Source organism: Oncorhynchus clarkii, chromosome 22 (assembly GCF_045791955.1).
Source record: "Oncorhynchus clarkii lewisi isolate Uvic-CL-2024 chromosome 22, UVic_Ocla_1.0, whole genome shotgun sequence".
In the NCBI taxonomy this organism is placed as follows: domain Eukaryota; kingdom Metazoa; phylum Chordata; class Actinopteri; order Salmoniformes; family Salmonidae; genus Oncorhynchus; species Oncorhynchus clarkii.
Genome location: NC_092168.1, coordinates 31,843,107 through 31,866,980, shown reverse-complemented (window position 1 = coordinate 31,866,980; position 23,874 = coordinate 31,843,107). Strand labels below are relative to the sequence as shown.

General features: G+C 42.4%; 1 protein-coding gene across 2 annotated transcripts in view; it reads right to left on the bottom strand.

Moving 5' to 3' along the window:
* The window catches only part of LOC139380789 (phosphodiesterase 1A, calmodulin-dependent), a 70,916-nt gene that overhangs the window by 18,143 nt on the left and 28,899 nt on the right, over positions 1-23,874 (bottom strand). For both annotated transcript variants that reach the window (XM_071123819.1, XM_071123820.1), the window contains one exon: positions 8,164-8,277. In XM_071123819.1, coding sequence (XP_070979920.1) covers positions 8,164-8,277 — 114 coding nt within the window. The remainder of the gene's footprint in view (positions 1-8,163; positions 8,278-23,874) is intronic.

Genomic DNA, 23,874 nt, shown 5'->3' with positions numbered 1-23,874 from the left:
TATACCTCATAACCCTACCATACTATACCTCATAACCCTACCATACTATAACTCCTAACCCTACCATACTATACCTCATAACCCTACCATACTATACCTCATAACCCTACCATACTATACCTCATAACCCAACCATACCTCATAACCCTACCATACCTCATAACCCTACCATACCTCATAACCCTACCATACTATACCTCACAAAGAATGAATACATAATAGTAAATAAGGTTATCCAAGCAATAATAACAACCCTAGAGAGCAGTAAAAATAATAAAAATACATAGAAATAAATCCAGAAAAGTTCAATGGAATGTGTTATAACCCGGTCTGGCACAAAGAGAAGTTTAAAGTGTGAGACAGACCTACACACACTCTGCATACATAAGTGCCCCATATCTGGAGCTAAATCAGTTTTTGCTTTTGGCACTTTTTCTTTTATTCCAGGCTATATCTAAACTTTTTGCTAACAGAAATACACAATGAACAAAGTAAACATGTTCAGTTTCTACTCATGGCTCAGCCACATAATGCCAGGTTATATCTGGTGGGCTTTCTCCTCATGGCTCAGCCACATAATGCGAGGGTTTCCATGGCCGAGCAGCCACAAACAAGCCTAAGATCGCCATGTGCAATGTCAAGCGTCGGTTGGAGTTATGTAAAGCTCGCCGCCATTGGACTCTGGAGCAGTGGAAATGTGTTCTCTGGAGTGATGAATCACACTTACCATTCAGCAGGCGGACGAATCTGGGTTTGGCGGATGCCAGGAGAAAGCTACCTGCCCCAATGCATAGTGCCAACTGTAAAGTTTGGTGGAGGAGGAATAATGGTCTGTGGTCGGTTTTTCATGGTTCGGGCTCGGTCCATTAGTTCCAGTGAAGGGAAATCTTAACACTACAGCCTACAGTGACAATCTAGATGATTCTGTGCTTCCAACTTTGTGGCAACAGTTTGGGGAAGGCCCTTTCCTGTTTCAGCATGAAAATGCCCCTGTGCACAAAGCAGAAATGGTTTGTCCCATACAGAAATGGTTTGTCGAGATCGGTGTGGAAGATCTTGACTGGCATGCACAGACTCCTGACCTCAATCCCATCAAACACCTTTGGGATGAATTGGAACGCCGACTGCGACAGTGCAGTGCCCGACCTCACTAAGGCTCTTATGGCTGAATGGAAGCAAGTCCCCACAGAAATGCTCCAACATCTAGTGGAAATCCTTCCCAGAAGAGTGGAGGCTGTTATAGCAGCAAGGGGGGGACCAACTCCATATTAACGCCCATGATTTTGGAATGAGCAGGTGTGAATTTATTCACCAAAACAAAAGTGAAAAACAATTATCTTAGCAGCTGGTTTTCTAAAATCCATGATGTGTTTTTTTTCATGTGAATCATGAGTCTTGATCTTTTTACTGTACTATTTACATTGACACCCTTTATTATTTCTACGTCTTCATTGTTTTACACTGACTCTCTTGCACTGGCTCTATACACACATACTACACACACACACTTTACATACGCTGCTGCTATACGCTGCTGCAATACGCTGCTGCTACTCTGTTTATGATACATCCTGATCGCCTAGTCACTTTTACCTCTACCCACATGTACAGTGCATGCGGAAAGTATTCAGACCCCTTGACTTTTTCCACATTTTGTTCCGTTACAGCCTTATTCTAAAATTGATTAAATAGTCCCCCCCCCCCTCATATATCTACACACAATACCCCATAATGACAAAGCAAAAACAGGTTTTTAGAATTTTTCGCAAATGTATTAAAAATGTACTCAGTACTTTGGCAGTAAAAACACCTTTGGCAGTCAATACAGCCTCGATTCATCTTGGGTATGACGTAACAAGCTTGGCACACCTGTATTTGGGGAGTTTCTCCCATTCTTCTCCTCTCAAGCTCTGTCAGGTTGGATGGTGAAAGTCTCTGCACAGCTATTTTCAGGTCTCTCCAGAGATGTTCGACCGGGTTCAAGTCCGAGCTCTGGCTGGGCCACTCAAGGACAATCAGAGACTTGCCCCGAAGCCACTCCTGCGTTGTCTTGGCTGTGTGCTTAGGGTCGTTGCCCTGTTGGAAGGTGAACCTTCACGCCAGTCTGAGGTACTGAGCTCTCTGGAGCAGGTTTTCATCAAGGATCTCTCTGTACTTTGCTCCGTTCATCTTTCCCTTGACCCCGACTAGTCTCCCAGTCCCTGCCACTGAAAAACATCCCAACAGCATGATACTGCCACCACCATGCTTCACTGTAGGGATGGTGCCAGATTTTCACCAGACGTGACGCTGGGAATTCAGGCCAAAGAGCTTGGAATCTTGTTTCTCATGGTCTGAGAGTCCTTTAGGTGCCTTTTGGCAAACTCCAAGCGGGCTGTCATGTGCTTTTTATTGAGGAGTGGCTTCCGTCTGGCCACTCTACCATAAAGGACTGATTGGTGGAGTGCTGCAGAGATGGTTGTACTTCTGGAAGGTTCTCCCATCTCCACAGAGGAACTCTGGAGCTCTGTCAGCATGACCATTGGGTTCTTGATCACCTCACTGACCAAGGCCCTTCTTCCCAATTGCTCAGTTCAGCGGGCAGTCAGCTCTAGGGAGATTCTTGGTGGTTCCAAACTTCTTCCATTTAAGAATGATGGAGGCCACTGTGTTCTTGGGGACCTTCAATGCTGCAGAAATTTTTTGGTACCCTTCCCCAGATCTGTGCCTAGACACAATCCTACCTCGGAGGGCTACGGACAATTCCTTCGACTTCACGGTTTGAATTTTGCTCTGACATGCACTGTCAACTGTGGGACCTTATATAGACAGGTGTGTGCCTTTCCCAATCATGTACAACAATTTGTAGAAACATCTCAAGGATGTTGAATGTAATTTTGAGTCTCATAGCAAAGGGTCTGAATACTTATGTAAATAGGGTATTTCTGTTTTTTATTATTTACACATTTGCAAACATTTCTAAAAACCTGTTTTCGCTTTGTTATTATGAGGCGTTGTGTGTAGATTGACGGGGAAAATGTTGTATTTAATTTATTTTAGAATAAGGCTATAATGTAACAAAATGTGGAAAAAATTCAAGGGGTTTAAATGCACTGTACATACGATATTACCTCCATTCCCTCAACTACCTCGTACCCCTGCACATTGACTCACTACTGGTACTCCTTGTATGTAGCCTCGTTATTGTTTTTACTGTGTTTTGTCTTACTTTTGAACTCTGCACTGTTGGCAATGGGCTCATAAGGAAGCATTTTACTGTTAATTCTAAACCTGTTGTATCCGGCGCAGGTGACCAATACAATTTGATTTGATGATTTGATTTGATTTGATGTCTTTTTCCAAATCATGAATAAACAACAGAGTCAGTGATAAGGTGTCTCCTTGTTTTACAACTTAGGGTGTGGGGAAACCAATCTGTATGATATTCAATAACACATTCATATTTAGATTTTTGGTCATTTAGCAGGAGTTCTTGAGCCTTATCAACTTACAGTCAAACAAGGCTGATAAAACTAACATCACAGTCATAGCAAGAAAAAACTTTCTTTAACCTTTTACGGAAAATGTTGTTGTAGTTAAGGATACATTGGTGTTCAAAATAATTGTAATTACAACAAGATATCTTATGATATCTCTGACTATCACTGGATAGTGCCAATACAATACTGAGATATACATGATCATTTGACGCCAGAGGAATGAAACACAGTACAATACAGTGAAATTGACTACTAAACTGTAAGAAAATGATTTGTACATAATTTTACTGTAATTACAAGGGATTAGAACAAGCAGGTTGGCTGTAGGCATTTGCATATTAATAAATACTAGGTGTTTTATATAACTTGCACTTCTAGAGGCCTAAACAAAAGGCTTCTAAACTAAAGAGATGAAATGGACATGGGTAAATATTCAGCCATTAAACCATTTAAGACCCCCTAGCACTCTGATCTGTTCCCTATATACATGCGCCTGCAAATCTTTTTCATTCCAGTGCAGCATAATTTACAGTACGCTGTACAGTACGGTATTTTACTGTGCATTCTATGGTAATCTACTGCATTCAGTGTATATTTATTTAACTAGGCAAGTCAGTTAAGAACAGACTCTTATTTACAATGATGGCTTACCCCGGCCAAACCTGGGCCAATAGTGCGCCGCCCTATGGGACTCCCAGTCACGACCGGGAGTAAACCAAGTACTGCAGTGACGCCTCTTGCACTGAGATGCAGTGTCCTTAGACCACTGCGCCACTCAGGAGTATACAGTATCATACTTTTGATTAATACAGTAAGTTACTGATAAAATTACAAAAACGGCTAACAGTGTAGTATACTGTAGGTTCCATTTCCTGCAAAGGTATGCTATAAATGTCACTCTTTGTTTCCATTGCTGATTGTAATGTAATGAGTTGAGAGGCCAGGTATATTGAGTCTTGTAAATGTCTGTTTACCTGTCCTGGTATGGAGCTGTGTGATCTCCAGTAAATGTCTGTTTACCTGTCCTGGTATGGAGCTGTGTGATCTCCAGTAAATGTCTGTTTACCTGTCCTGGTATGGAGCTGTGTGATCTCCAGTAAATGTCTGTTTACCTGTCCTGGTATGGAGCTATGTGATCTCCAGTAAATGTCTGTTTACCTGTCCTGGTATGGAGCTGTGTGATCTCCAGTAAATGTCTGTTTACCTGTCCTGGTATGGAGCTGTGTGATCTCCAGTAAATGTCTGTTTACCTGTCCTGATATGGAGCTGTGTGATCTCCAGTAAATGTCTGTTTACCTGTCCTGGTATGGAGCTGTGTGATCTCCAGTAAATGTCTGTTTACCTGTCCTGGTATGGAGCTGTGTGATCTCCAGTAAATGTCTGTTTACCTGTCCTGGTATGGAGCTATGTGATCTCCAGTAAATGTCTGTTTACCTGTCCTGGTATGGAGCTGTGTGATCTCCAGTAAATGTCTGTTTACCTTTCCTGGTATGGATCTTTGCGATCTCCAGTAAATGTCTGTTTACCTGTCCTGATGTGGAGCTGTGTGATCTCCAGTAAATGTCTGTTTACCTGTCCTGGTATGGAGCTGTGTGATCTCCAGTAAATGTCTGTTTACCTGTCCTGGTATGGAGCTGTGTGATCTCCAGTAAATGTCTGTTTACCTGTCCTGGTATGGAGCTGTGATCTCCAGTAAATGTCTGTTTACCTGTCCTGGTATGGAGCTATGTGATCTCCAGTAAATGTCTGTTTACCTGTCCTGGTATGGAGCTGTGTGATCTCCAGTAAATGTCTGTTTACCTGTCCTGGTATGGAGCTGTGTGATCTCCAGTAAATGTCTGTTTACCTGTCCTGGTATGGAGCTGTGTGATCTCCAGTAAATGTCTGTTTACCTGTCCTGATATGGAACTGTGTGATCTCCAGTAAATGTCTGTTTACCTGTCCTGGTATGGAGCTGTGTGATCTCCAGTAAATGTCTGTTTACCTGTCCTGGTATGGAGCTGTGTGATCTCCAGTAAATGTCTGTTTACCTGTCCTGGTATGGAGCTGTGTGATCTCCAGTAAATGTCTGTTTACCTGTCCTGGTATGGAGCTGTGCGATCTCCAGTAAATGTCTGTTTACTTATCCTGGTATGGAGCTGTGCGATCTCCAGTAAATGTCTGTTTACCTGTCTTGGTATGGAGCTGTGTGATCTCCAGTAAATGTCTGTTTACCTGTCCTGGTATGGAGCTGTGTGATCTCCAGTAAATGTATGTTTACCTGTCCTGGTATGGAGCTGTGTGATCTCCAGTAAATGTCTGTTTACCTGTCCTGGTATGGAGCTGTGTGATCTCCAGTAAATGTCTGTTTACCTGTCCTGGTATGGAGCTATGTGATCTCCAGTACATGTCTGTTTACCTGTCCTGGTATGGAGCTGTGTGATCTCCAGTAAATGTCTGTTTACCTGTCCTGGTATGGAGCTATGTGATCTCCAGTAAATGTCTGTTTACCTGTCCTGGTATGGAGCTGTGTGATCTCCAGTAAATGTCTGTTTACCTGTCCTGGTATGGAGCTGTGTGATCTCCAGTAAATGTCTGTTTACCTGTCCTGGTATGGAGCTGTGTGATCTCCAGTAAATGTCTGTTTACCTGTCCTGGTATGGAGCTGTGTGATCTCCAGTAAATGTCTTTCTGAAGGCTGAATGGGGTTCTAACTGGATGAAGTGTAACTGACAGGTTCTCTTTCCACTGCAGTTTGTTTTGTTTCCCTTCTTCCTGTCTCACAGTGAGTCATCTTGTTTTACTGAGGAAAATAGCCTTGGTGATTTACTAACTGGAAAACAGATCTTTAGTCTTCATGTGAAATAAAATGTGGCCAATGAAGGAAAAGAGAGGCATATATTTTTCATGATGTGATTATAGTGTCAACATTAGGTTAGATTCTAACGTAAGGAAATGAGGCCTTTAGAATCGCGATAAGGGTGCAGGTCAGGACTTCCTTCTGCAAGTAATTATTCTGAAATTGTAATACTGAGCGACCGTGAAAATAAATAATGATTTATTATGATGGGAAACAAAATTACTACACAAATATGATTCAATCAAAGTCTATGGGTACTGACCAACTAATGCACTACATAGTATATATGGTGCCATTTGGGATGCACACAAAGAACGACTTCATTGCAGTTTGTTTTGTTTCCCTTCTTCCTGTCTCACAGTGAGTCATCTTATTTAACTGAGGAAAATAGCCTTGGTGATTTACTAACTGGAAAACAGATCTTTAGTCTTCATGAAAATGTGGCCAATGAAGGAGAAGAGAAGCAGATATTTTTCATGATGTAATTATAGTGTCAGCATTAGATTAGATACTAACGTAAGGAAATTAGGTGTGTAGAATGGTGATACGGGTGCAGGTCAGGACTTCCTTCTGCAAGTAATTATTCTGAAATTGTAAAACTGAACGACCGTAAAAAACAAGAATAAACGACATAGTAAGTATGGTGCCATCTGGGATGCACACAAAGAACGACTTCATTATTTTGTTTGGATCAAACTTCTGGAAATGTAGCAGTGCTTTCTGGCAAACATGCCTTGTGTTGTGGTGATTGAAGAGAGTTCTAGCACTGAGGACCAAAGCCTTGTTAATGAAGAGCCAATACTAAAGGTAGGGAGATAGAATTGGGGCCTCAGAGAGATAGAATTGGGGCCTCAGAGAGATATAATTGGGGCCTGAGAGAGAGAGAGAGAGAGAGAGAGAGAGAGAGAGAGAGAGAGAGAGAGAGAGAGAGAGAGAGAGAGAGAGGGAGAAAGAGAGAGACAGAGACAGAGACAGAGAGAGAGAGAGAGAGAGAGAGAGAGAGAGAGAGAGAGAGAGATATGTTGAACATGAGCTCTGTCAACATGCCTGCATGTGATCAGTCTACAGGCTATGTAAACACCTGCTTATCATTGGAGAGCACAGCTGAGCTGACACACTGCAGTCTGCATAAACAACTACAGCCACAACAGCCCAGACTGAGGGGGGTGTGGGGCTCAGTCAGAATCTAGTTTAATAGTCTCCTCCATGGAGAGATGGAAAGCTTCCCACATGGAGTTGAAGAAGTAAAGCAGGGAGTGGATCAGCCTCCTTTCAGTTTATCTGTCACCCCATTTGAAGACAGACGTTCCCCCCTGACGTTTTCTCCCTGTCTCTGGCTTCAACACACATATAAGCATACACACGCACATGTACACACATGTGAACGCGCATACACACACACACACACACACACACACACACACACACACACACACACACACACACACACACACACACACACGTCATTGATGGCTGGAGGGATAACCTTAATCAGTAGAATAACAGGCCAGACACAGACAGAACTGAGACACAGAAGGAGAACTGAGACACATAGGGAGAACTGAAGGGCTTTGATAAGCATACACATAGACACTGTTTGTACTGGAAACCTCACTTTCCAAACTGTCTGAGCTAAGGCACTAAAACAGAATAGTACCACACTGGTAGTACTGCACTCGATTCTGTCAAGGAATTTTATCATCAGAATATGTTTTATATATATATGACTTGTATTGTCTGTGAGTTGTATTTATGCCGTTCTTTCCTGTACCTTCAGCCGCGCAGAAAGTGCAATATACTTGCTGTAGTCATGCATGGAATGGGATTTCTTTGAAATGCACTCACCTGGTTTCATCGATATAGACTGCCTCTAGAACAGAGGCTGCATACTCTATATTCTTCCTCAGGTCCACCACGTTCACCTCTCCCTTGTCCAGCTGCTTCACTAGGCATCTCAATCTGTAAAGAGCAAGGTGGATCCATATTTCATCTTCACGTACAGTATGAGCTGATGAACACTGGATAATGCTTACAGTACGGAGAACAGTACGTCAATACGACTCAACTGTGCCATTGCATTATGTGTCAAAGAGTTCACTTATTCTATAGGCCTACATTGGATTCTATATCAACTGACAGTCAGCTTTAATACTAGCCTATATGTCACTGGGTTAGGTCAAAGACCAATGGTTTGACAATTTGAGACAGTATAAATATTACAGTTATTGATCTGTTATGTTGTGCAGATAGCAGCAGTAGTAAAACAGGTCACCCATGACAGACATTTGATAATAATGAATACTCTACCACATAATCCAATCAAATCATTCTATTTTAGATGGTTCAGACGGATTTTAAGTCCTACAGCACAGAATCACATTGACTAACTTTACAATGCCAACAACTAAAGCTTTCAGTGTGAACACTGAACTTTTTGAGAAAACACACAAAGCCAATGTCCTTGAAACTGCCATTAAAGGTCTACAAGGGAAGCAGTTCTCATTATCCTGCAGTATTTCAAGGACTAAACTAAACTTTGTTTTTTTATTCATGAACTGCAAAGGCACAGAAGGCAGAGAGGGAACGTGTCTTTACTGTAAGTAGGAGAACTGTCAGGATCACTGGTCCTGCCGCAGCAGAAAGGATCTGGGCTGGCGTGTGTGTATGTCTCTCCCAGTGGGTGTGTGTGAAACCATCCAAAGAATGAGCACCATTGAACTCCGCCGACTGTCTGATCAACAAAGCCCGGAAAGTGAGTGGCGTCTGTGAAGCCTTTGGTTCTGCTAGCATACAACTTTAAATATTTACCACGGGACTAGTGCCTCGTTACAACAGGGGATTGACACAGATCCATGCCTCGCCTCAGCAGGCACACACAGTCTCCAAACCCCAGACCCCCAACCAACCCTCAGAGAAATGAATTAAGATGCGTCCCAAATGGCACACTATTCACCATGTAGTGCACTACTTTTGACCAGAGGGCCTGTAGGGTTCTGGTCAAAAGTAGTGCACTATATAGGGAATAGGGTGCCATTTGGGACACCTTCTAAGATCCCATAAGAGGAGCATCACCATACCCTATCTGTTTTAAATCTGAGATCAAATCAACTCCTTCAAGTGTGTTTGAAGGACTCTGTTATTATGTGAATAATAAAGGAGCAAAGCAATAGACGTGGTTTATAATAACACATCATCCTAAAACACAAGCTGTTAAAAGCATTGAGCAACAGGATCAACTGACTGAAAGCCAGAATACACACACACACACAATAGTACAGAAAACAACCCATGAATATGCCTACAACGTGGGCAAGGGAACGCCATCTCTAGTACAAAGTGAGCAGAATGTAGCCTGCAGTGGAGAGACTGTGATAAGCCTTGGACTTTCTCCTGCCTTTACTGTGGGCTTATTTGCCTTTTCTAGCCCTTCTTCTTCCTTTCTTCTTTTCTAGTCCTTCTTCTTCCTTTCTTCTTTTCTAGTCCTTCCTTCTTCTTATGTCTTCAAAAGAGAAACTGCAGGATACCACTCTGCCAATGTAGAGATGAGTGAGCCAAGTGCCAAGCCTACACTATTCTATTGGGCTGAGACTTAATTGAAGCTATGACTGACTACCATTGACAAACTGCCAGCCCCAGCACTGGCTTGTTCTGTAGGCTAAAACAAGAAAAACTCCTAGGAGAGTCTCAGCCTACATTTATGTGTTGGAGATCGTAAATAATGGCGACACAAGTTGCACCTAATAACGGTCTGTAATATCAACATATTTCACGACCTGACTCTAGTGAGGATGCAGAAGGTAAACATTTGCCTTGCATAAACAAGCTGTAGAGAGCTACAGTTGAAGTCAGAAGTTTAAAAACTCTGAGGTTCGATTCATTAAAACTCTTTTTTTTCAACCACTCCACAATGTCTTGTTAACAAACTATAGTTCTGGCAAGTTGTTTAGGACATCTACTTTGTGAATGACACAAGTAATGTTTCCAACAATTGTTTACAGACAGATTATTTTACATATAATTCACTGTATCACAATTCCAGTGGGTCAGAAGTTTACATACACTAAGTTGACTGTGCCTTAAAACAGCTTGGAAAATTCCAGAAAATGATGTCATGGCTTTAGAAGCTTCTGATAGGCTAATTGACATAATCTGAGTCAATTGGAGGTGTACCTGTGGATGTATTTCAAGGCCTACCTTCAAACTCAGTGGCTTTTTGCTTGACATCATGGGAAAATCAAAAGAAATCAGCCAAGACCTCAGAAAAAAAAATGTGGACCTCCACAAGCCTGTTCATCCTTGGGAGCAATTTCCAAACGCCTGAAGGTACCACGTTCATCTGTACAAACAATAGTATGCAAGTATAAACACCATGGGACCATGCAGCAGTCATACTGCTCAGGAAGGAGATGCGTTCTGTCTCCTAGAGATGAACGTACATTGGTGCGAAGAGTGCAAGTGAATTCCAGAACAACAGCAAAGGACCTTGTGAAGATGCTGGTACAAAAGTATCTATATGCACAGTAAAACGAGTCCTATATCAACATAAACTGAAAGGCCGCTCACCAAGGAAGAAGCTACTGCTCCAAAACCACCATAAAAAGCTGCACATTGGGACAAAGATGGTACCTTTTGGAGAAATGTCCATTGGTCTGATGAAACAAAAATAGAACTGCTTGGCCATAATAACCACCATGGAGGATGGACAATGATGTCTTCCAAATGGACAATGACCCCAAGCATACTTCCAAAGTTGTGGCAAAATGGCTTAAGGACAACAAAGTCAAGGTATTGGAGTGGCCATCACAAAGCCCTGACCTCAATCCTATAGAACATTTGTGGGCAGACCTGAAAAAGCATGTGCGAGCAAGGAGGCCTACAAACCTGACTCAGTTACACCAGCTCTGTCAGGAAGAATGGGACAAAATTCACCCAACATATTGTGGGAAGCTTGTGGAAGGCTACCTGAAACGTTTGACTAATTGAGTGTATGTAAACTTCTGACCCACTGAGAATGTGATGAAAGAAATAAAAGCTGAAATAAATCATTCTCTATACAATTATTCTGACATTTCACATTCTTAAAATAAAGTGGTGATCCTAACTGACCTAAGACAGGGAATTTTTTACTAGGATTAAACGTCAGGAATTGTGAAAAACAGAGTTTAAATGTATTTGGCTAAGGTGTATGTAAACTTCTGACTTCAACTGTATCTCTTCCACATTGTCAACTGCCTGTGTTATTACATTTACACTCTTAGGATAAAACAGGTGCTAAGTAAAACCATGTAGGGTTCCTCGGCTTGTCACCATAGGGGAACCCTTTTTGTTGATAGAACCCTTTGCAGAACCCTCTATGTAGGGCCTGCAAGTCACATTATACTATACTAGCTTGCAATGCGATATTTAATTCCTATTGGAATCCAGACAGAGTTACGATATCCAACAAGTGTATTTATTTATCACCGTAACCTGCATTCAGAATGACTGCCAGGGTAGGGAAGAATGAATACTGAGACGACTCAGTCATCATTCAGTTCAAACCCCCGAGCTGACAAGGTACAAATCTGTCGTTCTGCCCCTGAACAGGCAGTTAACCCAATTATCCTAGGCCGTCATTGAAAATAAGAATTTGTTCTTAACTGACTTGCCTAGTTAAATAAAGGTTAAATAAATAAATAAAAATCTAAACTGGAACAACCATCTCAGTAACGAGTGCAATAAGTCCAACTACTAACAGATTGTATAGTATAACATTTATTAACCAATCAACGCAAAAACACAGATATTAAAACAAACAATTCTAAAAATCATCCTGCAATAGAGCATGCTGGGAATATGATATATGGTTCTATGTAGAACATGTAGAAACCTTCTTGCCTTTTAAAGAACCCCAAAACAGTTAAGATGTTAAAGGTTCTAGGTAGAACCTTTTGCCAAACAAAAAAATCCCTTGTCTTCCAAAAAGGGTTCTTCAGATCAAAACGGTTCATGGTAAAACCCTGTTCCTCCATAAAGAACCCTTTTGGAACCCTTTTTTATAAGAGTGTACCGTGACATTTAGACTGATATAGAGTATCTGGTGCAGTTAGGATAAAAGTGAGATGCAGCCAAGGTGAGAGTTGGCAACAGCCCCTCAAAACTACCGCCTCCCCATCTCAGTTATCACACAGACACTCAGCAGCAGCAGGCTCCCACAGACCTTTTTGTACTCAAAAAGTGTCTCAGAGTAGGAGTACTGATCTAGGGCAGGTCCCTCCTGTCCATGTAGTCTTACTTATTATGATTTAAAGGCCAAACTGCTGCTATTTCTACACACCTACTCTGAAAGTCTTTGTGAATAGGTCACAAACACCGCGTTTAGACCGTAGTTTGAAACCGCGGAAATAGTTAATGGGTAATGGGTTGGGGCATTACAACAGGGCTGTTCCCACCCACAGTGTTTCCATCCGTAGCTTTATCAATCATATGACCTCTTCCTCTGTCACACTCCATGGCACTGGCCTGATGGCTTCCATCTCACACACACTGGACCAGACCAATCACACAGCAGATACATATAAATAGAGGCCCTGATTGGTGGATCTATCTGGGTCACAATAACACAACCTTGCCTTAGGAAGTAGTGAACTAAAATGATTCTCTCTTTCCTGTGACTTTAGTATGTTTTGGTAGCCTATATGTTGGCATATTGACAGAAGATTTGGACGAAAGTGGCAGTATATCAATAGCCAAAACACCCACATAGGTGTTCAGTATTGAGATTTTTCTGAGAAGAAAACCATGGACTGTAAAACCGTAAAGGGACTAAAGACAGGTCAAATACATTTTACAGCAAGTTTAGTTGTATAAGTCACATCTTTCTCAACAACTGAGTTGCATATCTGAGTTCACATGAGCTCTGGGAATCTATGTTTGACATTTGGAAGGGAGGGCTTAGGACATTTGGAAGTCTCTCAGATGACGCAGTAGGTTCCGTCCCCAATGACACCATATTCCCTACATAGTGCACTACATTTGACCAGTCCTCTGGGCCCTGGTAAAAAGTAGTGCACTATATAGGGAATAGGGTGTCATTTGGGATGCAAACAGCCTTATCTTTGCTGTCCAAGACTTAAACTCAGAGCTCAATATAATGAGACACATTATCATGTTACTGTGACAATACAATAACCATTATATTCATCAGAGGGTTATAGTAAAAGCAGTACCATATTTTGAGTATATTTGTAATAGCACAACATAGACAACAGTACTTAAGAGGACCCTTGGGGACCTGTGTAGGGTTTTTAAAGATTGAAAATGAACCAAGTTAAATTGAGCCAGGGTCAGTTAAAATAGGTATTATGTGGAACTCTACCGCCTTCACAACCCAAAGGGTCTGATTTGAGCTGCATCCGACTGGACGTGTCAGACCTAGCCCCAGAGATCCCTGTTCTGGGACTCCCTCCTCAGGGACACACTACCTTCAGCCTTAATGCTCCAGGTGGCAGGACACTTGGGGGAAAGACTCAAAACTACCAGGACTGACCTGAGTGGAGATATCTGCTTTGGGACTCCCTCCTCAGAGACACACTACCTCCAGCCTCATTCAAAACAACCTGGACTGGCCAGCCTTTACATAGTATAGAATCTACAATCTACAGGTGCTGGGAGTGGTGGTGACATTGAAAAGGGGTTTACGAGAGATTATTTTCCCATGAGTTAACTGTGGCCTTCTCCTTGGAGGGGGCTGCTGCCGTCACTAGGGCACCAGAGGACAGGGCTGGGGCCCGGTGACAGGGCTGGGGCCCCAGAGTGTAAGGTGACAGGGCTGGGGCCCTAGAGGGTACGGTGACAGGGCTGGGGCCCCAGAGGGTACGGTGACAGAGCTGGGGCCCCAGAGGGTACGGTGACAGGGCTGGGGCCCCAGAGGGTACGGTGACAGGGCTGGGGCCCCAGAGGGCACGGTGACAGGGCTGGGGCCCCAGAGGGTACGGTGACAGGGCTGGGGCTCTGCTGCCCTGCTGCCTGCTCTGCCAACCTCTCAGGCAGACTGATCCAACATTCCTCACTTCTAAAGATGGCACCCAAAGGACTAATTTGCGACCCGATAACGACCCGTTTCCTAGAAACAGCAGAGGGTGATTACCTCTCTGGAAATAAAAGATTCCCGTTCAAGTATGAAAAAAGAAAAAGGGGCCAGGCTATTGAGAGCATGTTGTCTGACTGTGAACTACACTGGTTTTGTGCATCATTTATCTAGACAAATATACAGATCTGTACCATGGTGGTGCCCCACGCATACAGAGGCCAAACAAGAATACTTTTAATGTTGCCAAAAAATCCTGTCTGTGTCCCAGATTGGCACCCTATTCCCTAGTTAGTGCACTATTTTTGACCAGGGCCCACTGTGTTTGGGTTGTTGTCTTTAATGTCTTCTCAAACTACTTCCCATGCTTTCAGATTGTAATCAACATGGAAGGGATCTGTTGATGGCAATAACAATAACATCACTGTATGATACAGGCCATTACCAAGACAGAAAATGACTCCATGTGTAATTTAATGTTGATAAAAAAAATAAAAAATAAATCGAAACAAAGTACATTCAACTTTTGAATGTTTTTTCTGATTGTGGAAAATGGACTTTTTCTCTCTGTGAAAACAACTTTGTCAGGGAAACAAGCTTGTGAGTCATCAGACCATTCAAGGTCCTCTCATTCTGAGAGGTGAGTGGTTCCAGTACTCTTGGTGGCTTTCCAGTTAAGATGCTCAAGCTCTTAAAAACCATCCATTCACTGGCCTATAAACACACTTGGTGAGAACGAGCCCTCGTTGCGTTATGTTATCACTGGTCTAAGCCTGGCCTGCTCTCTGCTTTCTAAAGCCCTGCAGGCCTCCACTGACACTGGGTCTGTTTAACTCAAACATGTTCACAGGACCTGGGGTTAAACCAAGCCGACAAAAGCAATTTAAAGCCAGTGTATGTTGCAGACCCTAACCACAACCCGTACCATTAACCTGTCTTTCACCCTAATGCTATGTGACATACAGTGCGGTCGCAAAGTATTCAGACCCGTTGACTTTTTCCACATTTTGTTACGTTACAGCCTTATTCTAAAATTGATAAAATAGTTTTTCCCCCCTCATATATTGACACACAATACCCCATAATGACAAAGAAAAAACAGGTTTTTAGAAATTATTACAAATTTATTACAAAAAAAATGGAAATATCATATTTACATAAGTATTCATACCCTTTACTCAGTACTTTGCTGAAGCACCTCTGGCAGAGATTAAAGCCTCGTTTTGGGTATGACGCTCGTTTTGGGTATGACGCTGTTTGGAACACCTGTATTTGGGGAGTTTCTCTCATTCTTCTCAGCAGATCCTCTCAAGCTCTGTCAGGGTGGATGGGGAGAGTCGCTGTACAGCTATTTTCAGCTCTCTCCAGAGATATTTGACCGGTTTCAAGTCCGAGTTCTGGCAGGGCCACTCAAGGACATTCAGACACTTGTCCCGAAGCCCCTCCTGTGTTGTCTTGGCTGTGTGCTTAGGGTTGTTGTCCTGCTCGAAGGCGAACCTTCTCCCCCAGTCTGAGGTCCTGAGCGCTCTGAAGCAGGTTATCATCAAGGATCTCTCTGTACTTTGCTCCGTTCATCTTTCCCAGTACCTGCCACTGAAAATCATCCTCACAGCATGATGCTACCACCACCAAACTTCACCGTAAGGATAGTGCCAGGTTTCCTCCAGACGTGAATACTTGGCATTCAGACCAAAGAGTTCAATCTTGGTTTCATCAGACTAGAAAATATTGTTTTTCATGATCTGAGAGTCTTTTAGGTGCCTTTTGGCAAATTTCAGGCAGGCTGTCATTTACTGAGGAGTGGCTTCTGTCTGGCCACTCTACCATAAAGGCCTGATTGGTGGAGTGCTGCAGAGATGGTTGTCCTTCTGGAAGGTTCTCCAATCTCCACAGAGGAACTCTGGAGCTCTGTCAGAGTGACTTTCGGGTTCTTGGTCACCTTTTCTGACCAAGGCCCTTCTCCCCCGATTACTCAGTTTGGCCGGGTGGCCAGCTCTAGGAAGAGTCTTGGTGGTTCTAAACTTCTTCCATTTAAGAATGATGGAAGCCACTGTGTTCTTGGGGACCTTCAATGTATAAACTGCCTTCATTTTTCTGGACCCCAGGAAGAGTAGCTGCTGCTTTGGCAGCTAATGGGGATCCATAATAAATACAAATACAAATTCTGCAGACATTTTTTGCCAACCTTCCCCAGATCTGTGCCTCGACACAATCCTGCCTCGGAGCTCTACGGACAATTCCTTCGATCTCATTACTTGGTTTTTGCTCTGACATGCACTGTCAGCTGTGGGACCTTATATAGACAGGTGTGTGCCTTCCCAAATTTTGTCCAATCAATTGAATTTACCACAGGTGGACTCCAATCAAGTTGTAAAAACATCTCAAGGATGATCAATGGAAACAGGATGCACCTGAGTAAAATGTCGAGTCTCATATCAAAGTCTGAATTCTTATGTAAATAAGGTATTTCAGTTTATAATTTCTTATACATTTGCAAAAATGTATAAAAACCTATTTTCGCTTCGTCATTATGGGGCATTGTGTGTAGATTGATGAAGACATTTGTTTATTTAATCCATATTAGAATAAGGCTGTAACTTAACAAATGTGGAAAAAGTCAAGGGGTCTGAATACCTTCCGAATGCACTGTATAAGCTAAGTAGTATGTCATAATAGTGATATACTGTATAAGTAATGTCAACTTATGTGACATACTGTATAACTAAAGTCGTTAAATGCCACCATTTTGAAATATTCGAAAGAGACCATGTTGTGTGTTTGACTGGCCTGTAGGTTTCTGTATGGACAGACAGGCAGACAGACAGACATCACTGTGGTGTTGTGGGAGCCTGGCAGTTCTAACTAAACCAACAGGTATTTTTCTCTGGCTCGCCACAGACTTCATAACTTCACTGCAGATCATATCACCCAACTGGCATCTTGGGATCCCACTTAAAGTCCTCTAGCGTGGTCCCTAAATGGATCTCTTGGGTCTTTTTGTAATCCTAGTTTAGACACACACACACACACACACACACACACACACACACACACACACACACACACACACACACACACACACACACACAATCCTTCACTCTGAACAGTATCTCTGTTGGACATCTCACCCTACTAGTCTGCAGAAATTTCAGCTTCTCACAGGGCCAACAATGGATCTGTACTTCCACCAGCCCTGGTTCCACCTTCTCTGGTGGATGGCGATGTCTTAGTTCAGTCGTCCTGGGAATGGTGTGACAAATTAGTCCAGAATGCTATATTCAACTGAGGGGAAAACAAGCACCGCTCTCACTCTTAAAGTGAGTATGGTGTGATAAACAAGAGAAATGAAGCTACAGCAGCGCTGAGAGGAGGATAATTACATGAGTCTCCTGGGTGCTACATGATAAATCATACAGTGATGTGCTGTAAGCACATGTTCTCTATGAAGAGACGGGGTGCTGGGAGAGAAAACAGTCCATTTATTAACAGCTAGACCTCGATTGCACATTGATGAAGCATCATGATATTACAAGGACAGACTCTATGCCAAGTGTAAGGCATTGGGTTAGAATGATGCCATCTGTCGGAAGACAATGCACTACATTGTCCCTCAAGGTATCTTTGGGAAGCGTGATGTTTCTATGTGGAACAATACTGACTCCAATAACACTTAGAGCCCTTCAATAGCTAAAGAACCCTTATTTGGCACTATATAAAAAACATTAATTAGATTTATTAATACATTTATTACATGTATTAGTATGTATAGCGATGTCTGAGAGAGAGAACATGGCTCTGATCACAAGGCAACAGAGAGCATGCAGTCAGGAGACAGGAGGTTAATGAAGAATAAATACCCTCCTCCTCCCTCACCTCTGTTACCATCCTGCTCTCCCTAGTGATGGGGAAAGAAAGCTTCCTGAAGCATTGAGGCTTTCCAGCCAATTGTGTCAAAAATAATGTCATTACTCGAGGCTTTGATCGATACAGTGTACACTAGTGGCACATGCTGGTCAAAAGAATTTAGAGCAGACAAATGATTAAAGGTGACGTCCAACACACCGTAGAACGTGCACAGCGTAGCCTTTTTGTCTACTACCAAACCAATACCAAACCAATCAGGTGGTTGTTCGACGAAACAAAGATTTGGACGTCATTGATCACGTGCTTCTGATAAAGTGATACAGGCATCGATTGGCCCACTGCATTGATGTAAACTGCTTAGCGATTTCAGCGCATACCTCGGACCTCTGGTATCAAACATAACATCACTAGTTCTCTCCCCTCCCTCCAACACCGTTGTGTTATCATCCTCCTGTTGTGTTCTGTTGTGTTCACATGTGATAGGAGGGCTAAGATGCATCACCAAGGCGTGCTGCAGGAGAAAATCCCAGCTGACTGGGGAGGTTACTGATGTCAGTGAGATCATTACGCGCCTGTGAAATCCACTTTGAGTCTCTCTCTCTCTCTCTCTCTCTCTCTCTCATTTTGAGGAGCACAATAAATAATATGAGGAGTTTAGGGGTTTATTGATGTTCATGTTAATTTGAATTTGACGTGGATTTTAAATACTTTACTGGAAATGAACATACTGTATAGACTTTATATAATGGGATGTGAAAAATATTAAGACAAACATTGACTGTGAGGACTTAATGTGAGGACTTGACTGTGAAAGACTAACAGGAGAAGTGTGCTGTACCATCTGAAAGAGGGATAACCTACTGTACAGTACACTGTAAAGTCCTGACACGTCCCATGTCACCACAGTATCACACCCACACATAACCAGCAGTTCCCCATGACTATTCTGAGTGCTGTACTGTAAGTTGAAGAGCAGGTCATGGGGTCAATGGTTTCAGAGTTGACACACACACACACACACATACACACACACACACACACACACACACGGCCATATGAAAAACAGATGATGCTCTTTCTAAGAGAATTGTCAGAGGCCTCTCAGTCTCTCTGATCATAACCATCTGTAGTCCTGACAGCTGATGTGAATTATATCATAACACCACACACACACACACATACACACACATCTCCTAATTGGTCAGTCTGTATCACTTTGAGTCAGACAGGGAAGAACATTTATGTGGATAATATTTGGCATGTAATGCCACAGCCACAGCATAAATCACTACTTTAAATAGGGGGAATATTAATATGAAAGAAAGAGTGTCCGGAGTTCTTATCATTCCCAATGCTGCAAACCATACAGATCAGCTTTCCAAGAGTCCAGGAGCTACACCAAACAAACCATACAGATCAGCTTTCCAAGAGTCCAGGAGCTACACCAAACAAACCATACAGATCAGCTTTCCAAGAGTCCAGGAGCTACACCAAACAAACCATACAGATCAGCTTTCCAAGAGTCCAGGAGCTACACCAAACAAACCATACAGATCAGCTTTCCAAGAGTCCAGGAGCTACACCAAACAAACCACACAGATCAGCTTTCCAAGAGTCCAGGAGCTACACCAAACAAACCATACAGATCAGCTTTCCAAGAGTCCAGGAGCTACACCAAACAAACCATACAGATCAGCTTTCCAAGAGTCCAGGAGCTACACCAAACAAACCATACAGATCAGCTTTCCAAGAGTCCAGGAGCTACACCAAACAAACCATACAGATCAGCTTTCCAAGAGTCCAGGAGCTACACCAAACAAACCATACAGATCAGCTTTCCAAGAGTCCAGGAGCTACACCAAACAAACCATACAGATCAGCTTTCCAAGAGTCCAGGAGCTACACCAAACAAACCATACAGATCAGCTTTCCAAGAGTCCAGGAGCTACACCAAACAAACCATACAGATCAGCTTTCCAAGAGTCCAGGAGCTACACCAAACAAACCATACAGATCAGCTTTCCAAGAGTCCAGGAGCTACACCAAACAAACCATACAGATCAGCTTTCCAAGAGTCCAGGAGCTACACCAAACCAACCATACAGATCAGCTTTCCAAGAGTCCAGGAGCTACACCAAACAAACCATACAGATCAGCTTTCCAAGAGTCCAGGAGCTACACCAAACAAACCATACAGATCAGCTTTCCAAGAGTCCAGGAGCTACACCAAACAAACCATACAGATCAGCTTTCCAAGAGTCCAGGAGCTACACCAAACAAACCATACAGATCAGCTTTCCAAGAGTCCAGGAGCTACACCAAACCAACCATACAGATCAGCTTTCCAAGAGTCCAGGAGCTACACCAAACCAACCATACAGATCAGCTTTCCAAGAGTCCAGGAGCTACACCAAACAAACCATACAGATCAGCTTTCCAAGAGTCCAGGAGCTGCACCTAACAAATCATACAGATCAGCTTTCCAAGAGTCCAGGAGCTACACCTAACAAATCATACAGAAAACTGCTGAGAAGCGGAAGAAATTATAGCTGGCAATAGAAGTACAAGGTCAGAAGTTGCAGTTATTACTTGATAAAAATAAATCCCCAATATACTTTGGTGCTTTGCTTCAAACCCGAGTGGCGCAGCGGTCTAAAGCACTGCCTCTCAGCAAGAGGCGTCACTACAGTCCCTGGTTTGAACCCAGGCTGTATCACATCCAGCCGTGATTGGTCCCATAGGGCGACGCACAATTGGCCCAGCGTTGTCCGGTTTGGCTGGGGTAGGCCATCATTGTAAATAAGAATTTGTTCTTAACTGACTTGCCTAGTTATGTAAAGGGCCTGACGACAACCAGTCAGCTGTTTTCTGTTATATAATAGCCGAGCAACATGTGCTTCATGCATGCTAGTTTTAGTACAGAAATAAACCATGAAAAGTGGAGCCTAAACGTTTCTAACCATAGAGGGGAAACTATTCGCTCTTTGTCTAAAATAATTATACCAGTCTCTGCTCAGTCCCTGGCTAAATGAAGGAACTCGTAACAAACTTACAATTATTCATGTTGTTTTACAGTTGCTAGAAAGGGTGATTAGAAGATCTGCCTAGAAAAATAGTTTATTGTTTTTCCTTGGTATCATTTATTGAATAGAAAGAAAATAGTTTAATATGATCTTGGTCAACCTAATATACCTTGGTGATTAGTGTCCTGTACTGTTCTCTGTAGCTCTGAACTCAACACCCCTTTAGTACCAGGATGCAGTCGCGAAGGGTCAATGCTGTTGTGTATGTGTGTGTGTGTGTATATATATACTGTATTCTAGTCATGGCTCATCCTATATAACTACTGCTGTACACACCTTTTATATTCATAAACTGTCCATACTGTCTATACACACTGAGTGTATAGGAACACCTGCTCTTTCCATTACATAAACTGACCAGGTGAATCCAGGTGAAAGCTATGATCCCTTATTTATGTGACTCTTGTTAAATCCACTTCAGTTAGTGTAGATGAAGGGGAGGAAACAGGCTAAAGAAAGATGTTTAAGCATTGAGACAATTGAGACATGTATTGTGTATGTGTGCCATTGAGAAGTGAAGATTTAAGTGCCTTTGAACGGGTTATGGTAGTAGGTGCCAAGCGCACCGGTTTGAGTGTGCCAAAAACTTCAACACTGTTTGGTTTTTCACGCTCAAAACTTTCCACCATCCAAAGGACATTCAGCCAACTTGACACAACTGTGGGAGAGAATTGGAGTCAACATGGGCCAGCATCCCTATGGAACACTTTCGACACCTTGTAGTAGAGTCCATGCCCCGATGAATTGAGGCTGTTCTGAGGGCAAACGGGGGTGCAACTCAATATTAGGAAGCTGTTCTCAACCCCCTGAGTCAATACATGTTAGAATCACCTTTGGAAGCAATTACAGCTGTGACTCTTTCTGGGTAAGTCTCTAAGAGCTTTGCACACCTGGATTGTACAATATTTGCACATTATTCTTTTTCAAGTTCTTCAAGCTCTGTCAAGTTGGTTGTTGATTGCTAGACAGCCATTTTCAAGAAATGTTTTACTCCTGAACTTATTTAAGCTTGCCATAACAAAGGCGTTGAATACTTGTTGATTCAAGACATTTCAGTTTTAAATGTTTTATTAATTAGTAAAAATTCATAAAAACATAATTCCTCTTCAAAATTATGTGGTATTGTGTGTAGGCCAGTGACACAAAATCTCAAGTTAACCAATTTCAAATTATGTCTGTAACACAACAAAACGTGGAAAAAGTCAAGGGGTTTGAACCGACGGTAAAGTAGATGGACTTGGGAAATTCTGTCAGACTCAGTGCAGATTCATTCAGAACACTTCCTACCCCTGAGAAACAAGTGCTTTGAAACATCTTTCAAACAGCAGATTATGAAGTCAAGTAGCTTCTAAATATTGATGTGCCTGGACTGACTGGGAGAGCAGAGCGCATAGAGCAACAAGATCTCGGTCTCAATGAAATATTCAACGTTTGTCAGAGGGGGGGATAAACATACAGTGCCATCAGAAAGTATTCAAACTCCTTGACTTAATGCACATTTTGTTGTGTTACAGCCTGAATTCAAAATGGATTAAATATATGTTTTGTCTCACCCATCTACACACAATACCCCATAATGACAAAGTGATTATGCAAATGTATTGAAAAATAAATACAGATATATCACATTTATTCAGACCCTTTACTCAGTACTTTGCTGAAGCACCTTTGGCATTGATTACAGCCTAAGCTACAGTATACATATCTCCCTGGCAATTTACACAATTTATGCAGCAGCATACAATACATTTTTGGCCTCACCTTGTTGTGCTGTGCTCACTTTTTGTCATCAAAGTCTGACATTCTCTGCATTTATGGTGCTTTCAAGACAACTGGGAACTCAGAAAAAAACAAGGTCGAATCATGATGACATTGGTGATATTCAGGTCGGAGCTCTAGAAAGAGGCCCAAGTCCCCGACTTGATACTCCGAGTTGGATGACTATTCAAAATGTATTTTCGCAGTCGGAGCTTGTTTTTTACTGAGTTTCTTGTTGTTTTGAGTCCGTCAGAAGTCATGCTGGATTGACAGAATGGCCAATGTAGATGTTTATCCTTTTAAGCTTGGAAAAGAGACCCTCAAACCTAGACTTGGAACCACACACCCACTCCACTGAATAGAAGGCAAGTGATTGCTTTGCAATGCCTGCAGTTAGCCACTGGTTCCTTCCAAACCACTCATTGTTGAATTTGCGATTTCCAAATTGTTGTGTGATGTTTATGTCTAATGACCGATGAGCACCACTACATTTTCTTAATAATTTATCTTCATTATTTCTCTTCATATGACAACTATTAAACAGCATTTGTCAGTAGATTGTCGACTTGATTCATGATGATGACTGCTAGCTTGCTAGCTAAGATTTCGAAAGTATTATGTTGACATGATCAGTCCTATCACAGCTACTGTAGATATAACATGACTTGACGTTAAGCCTTCTTGGATGGGCACTACTAATGTAACTCTATAGCTGCATTCCAAACACTTAACAGAAACATACTATCCCCTCAGCCCTGAAATGAAGTGGACACTTCTGATGAC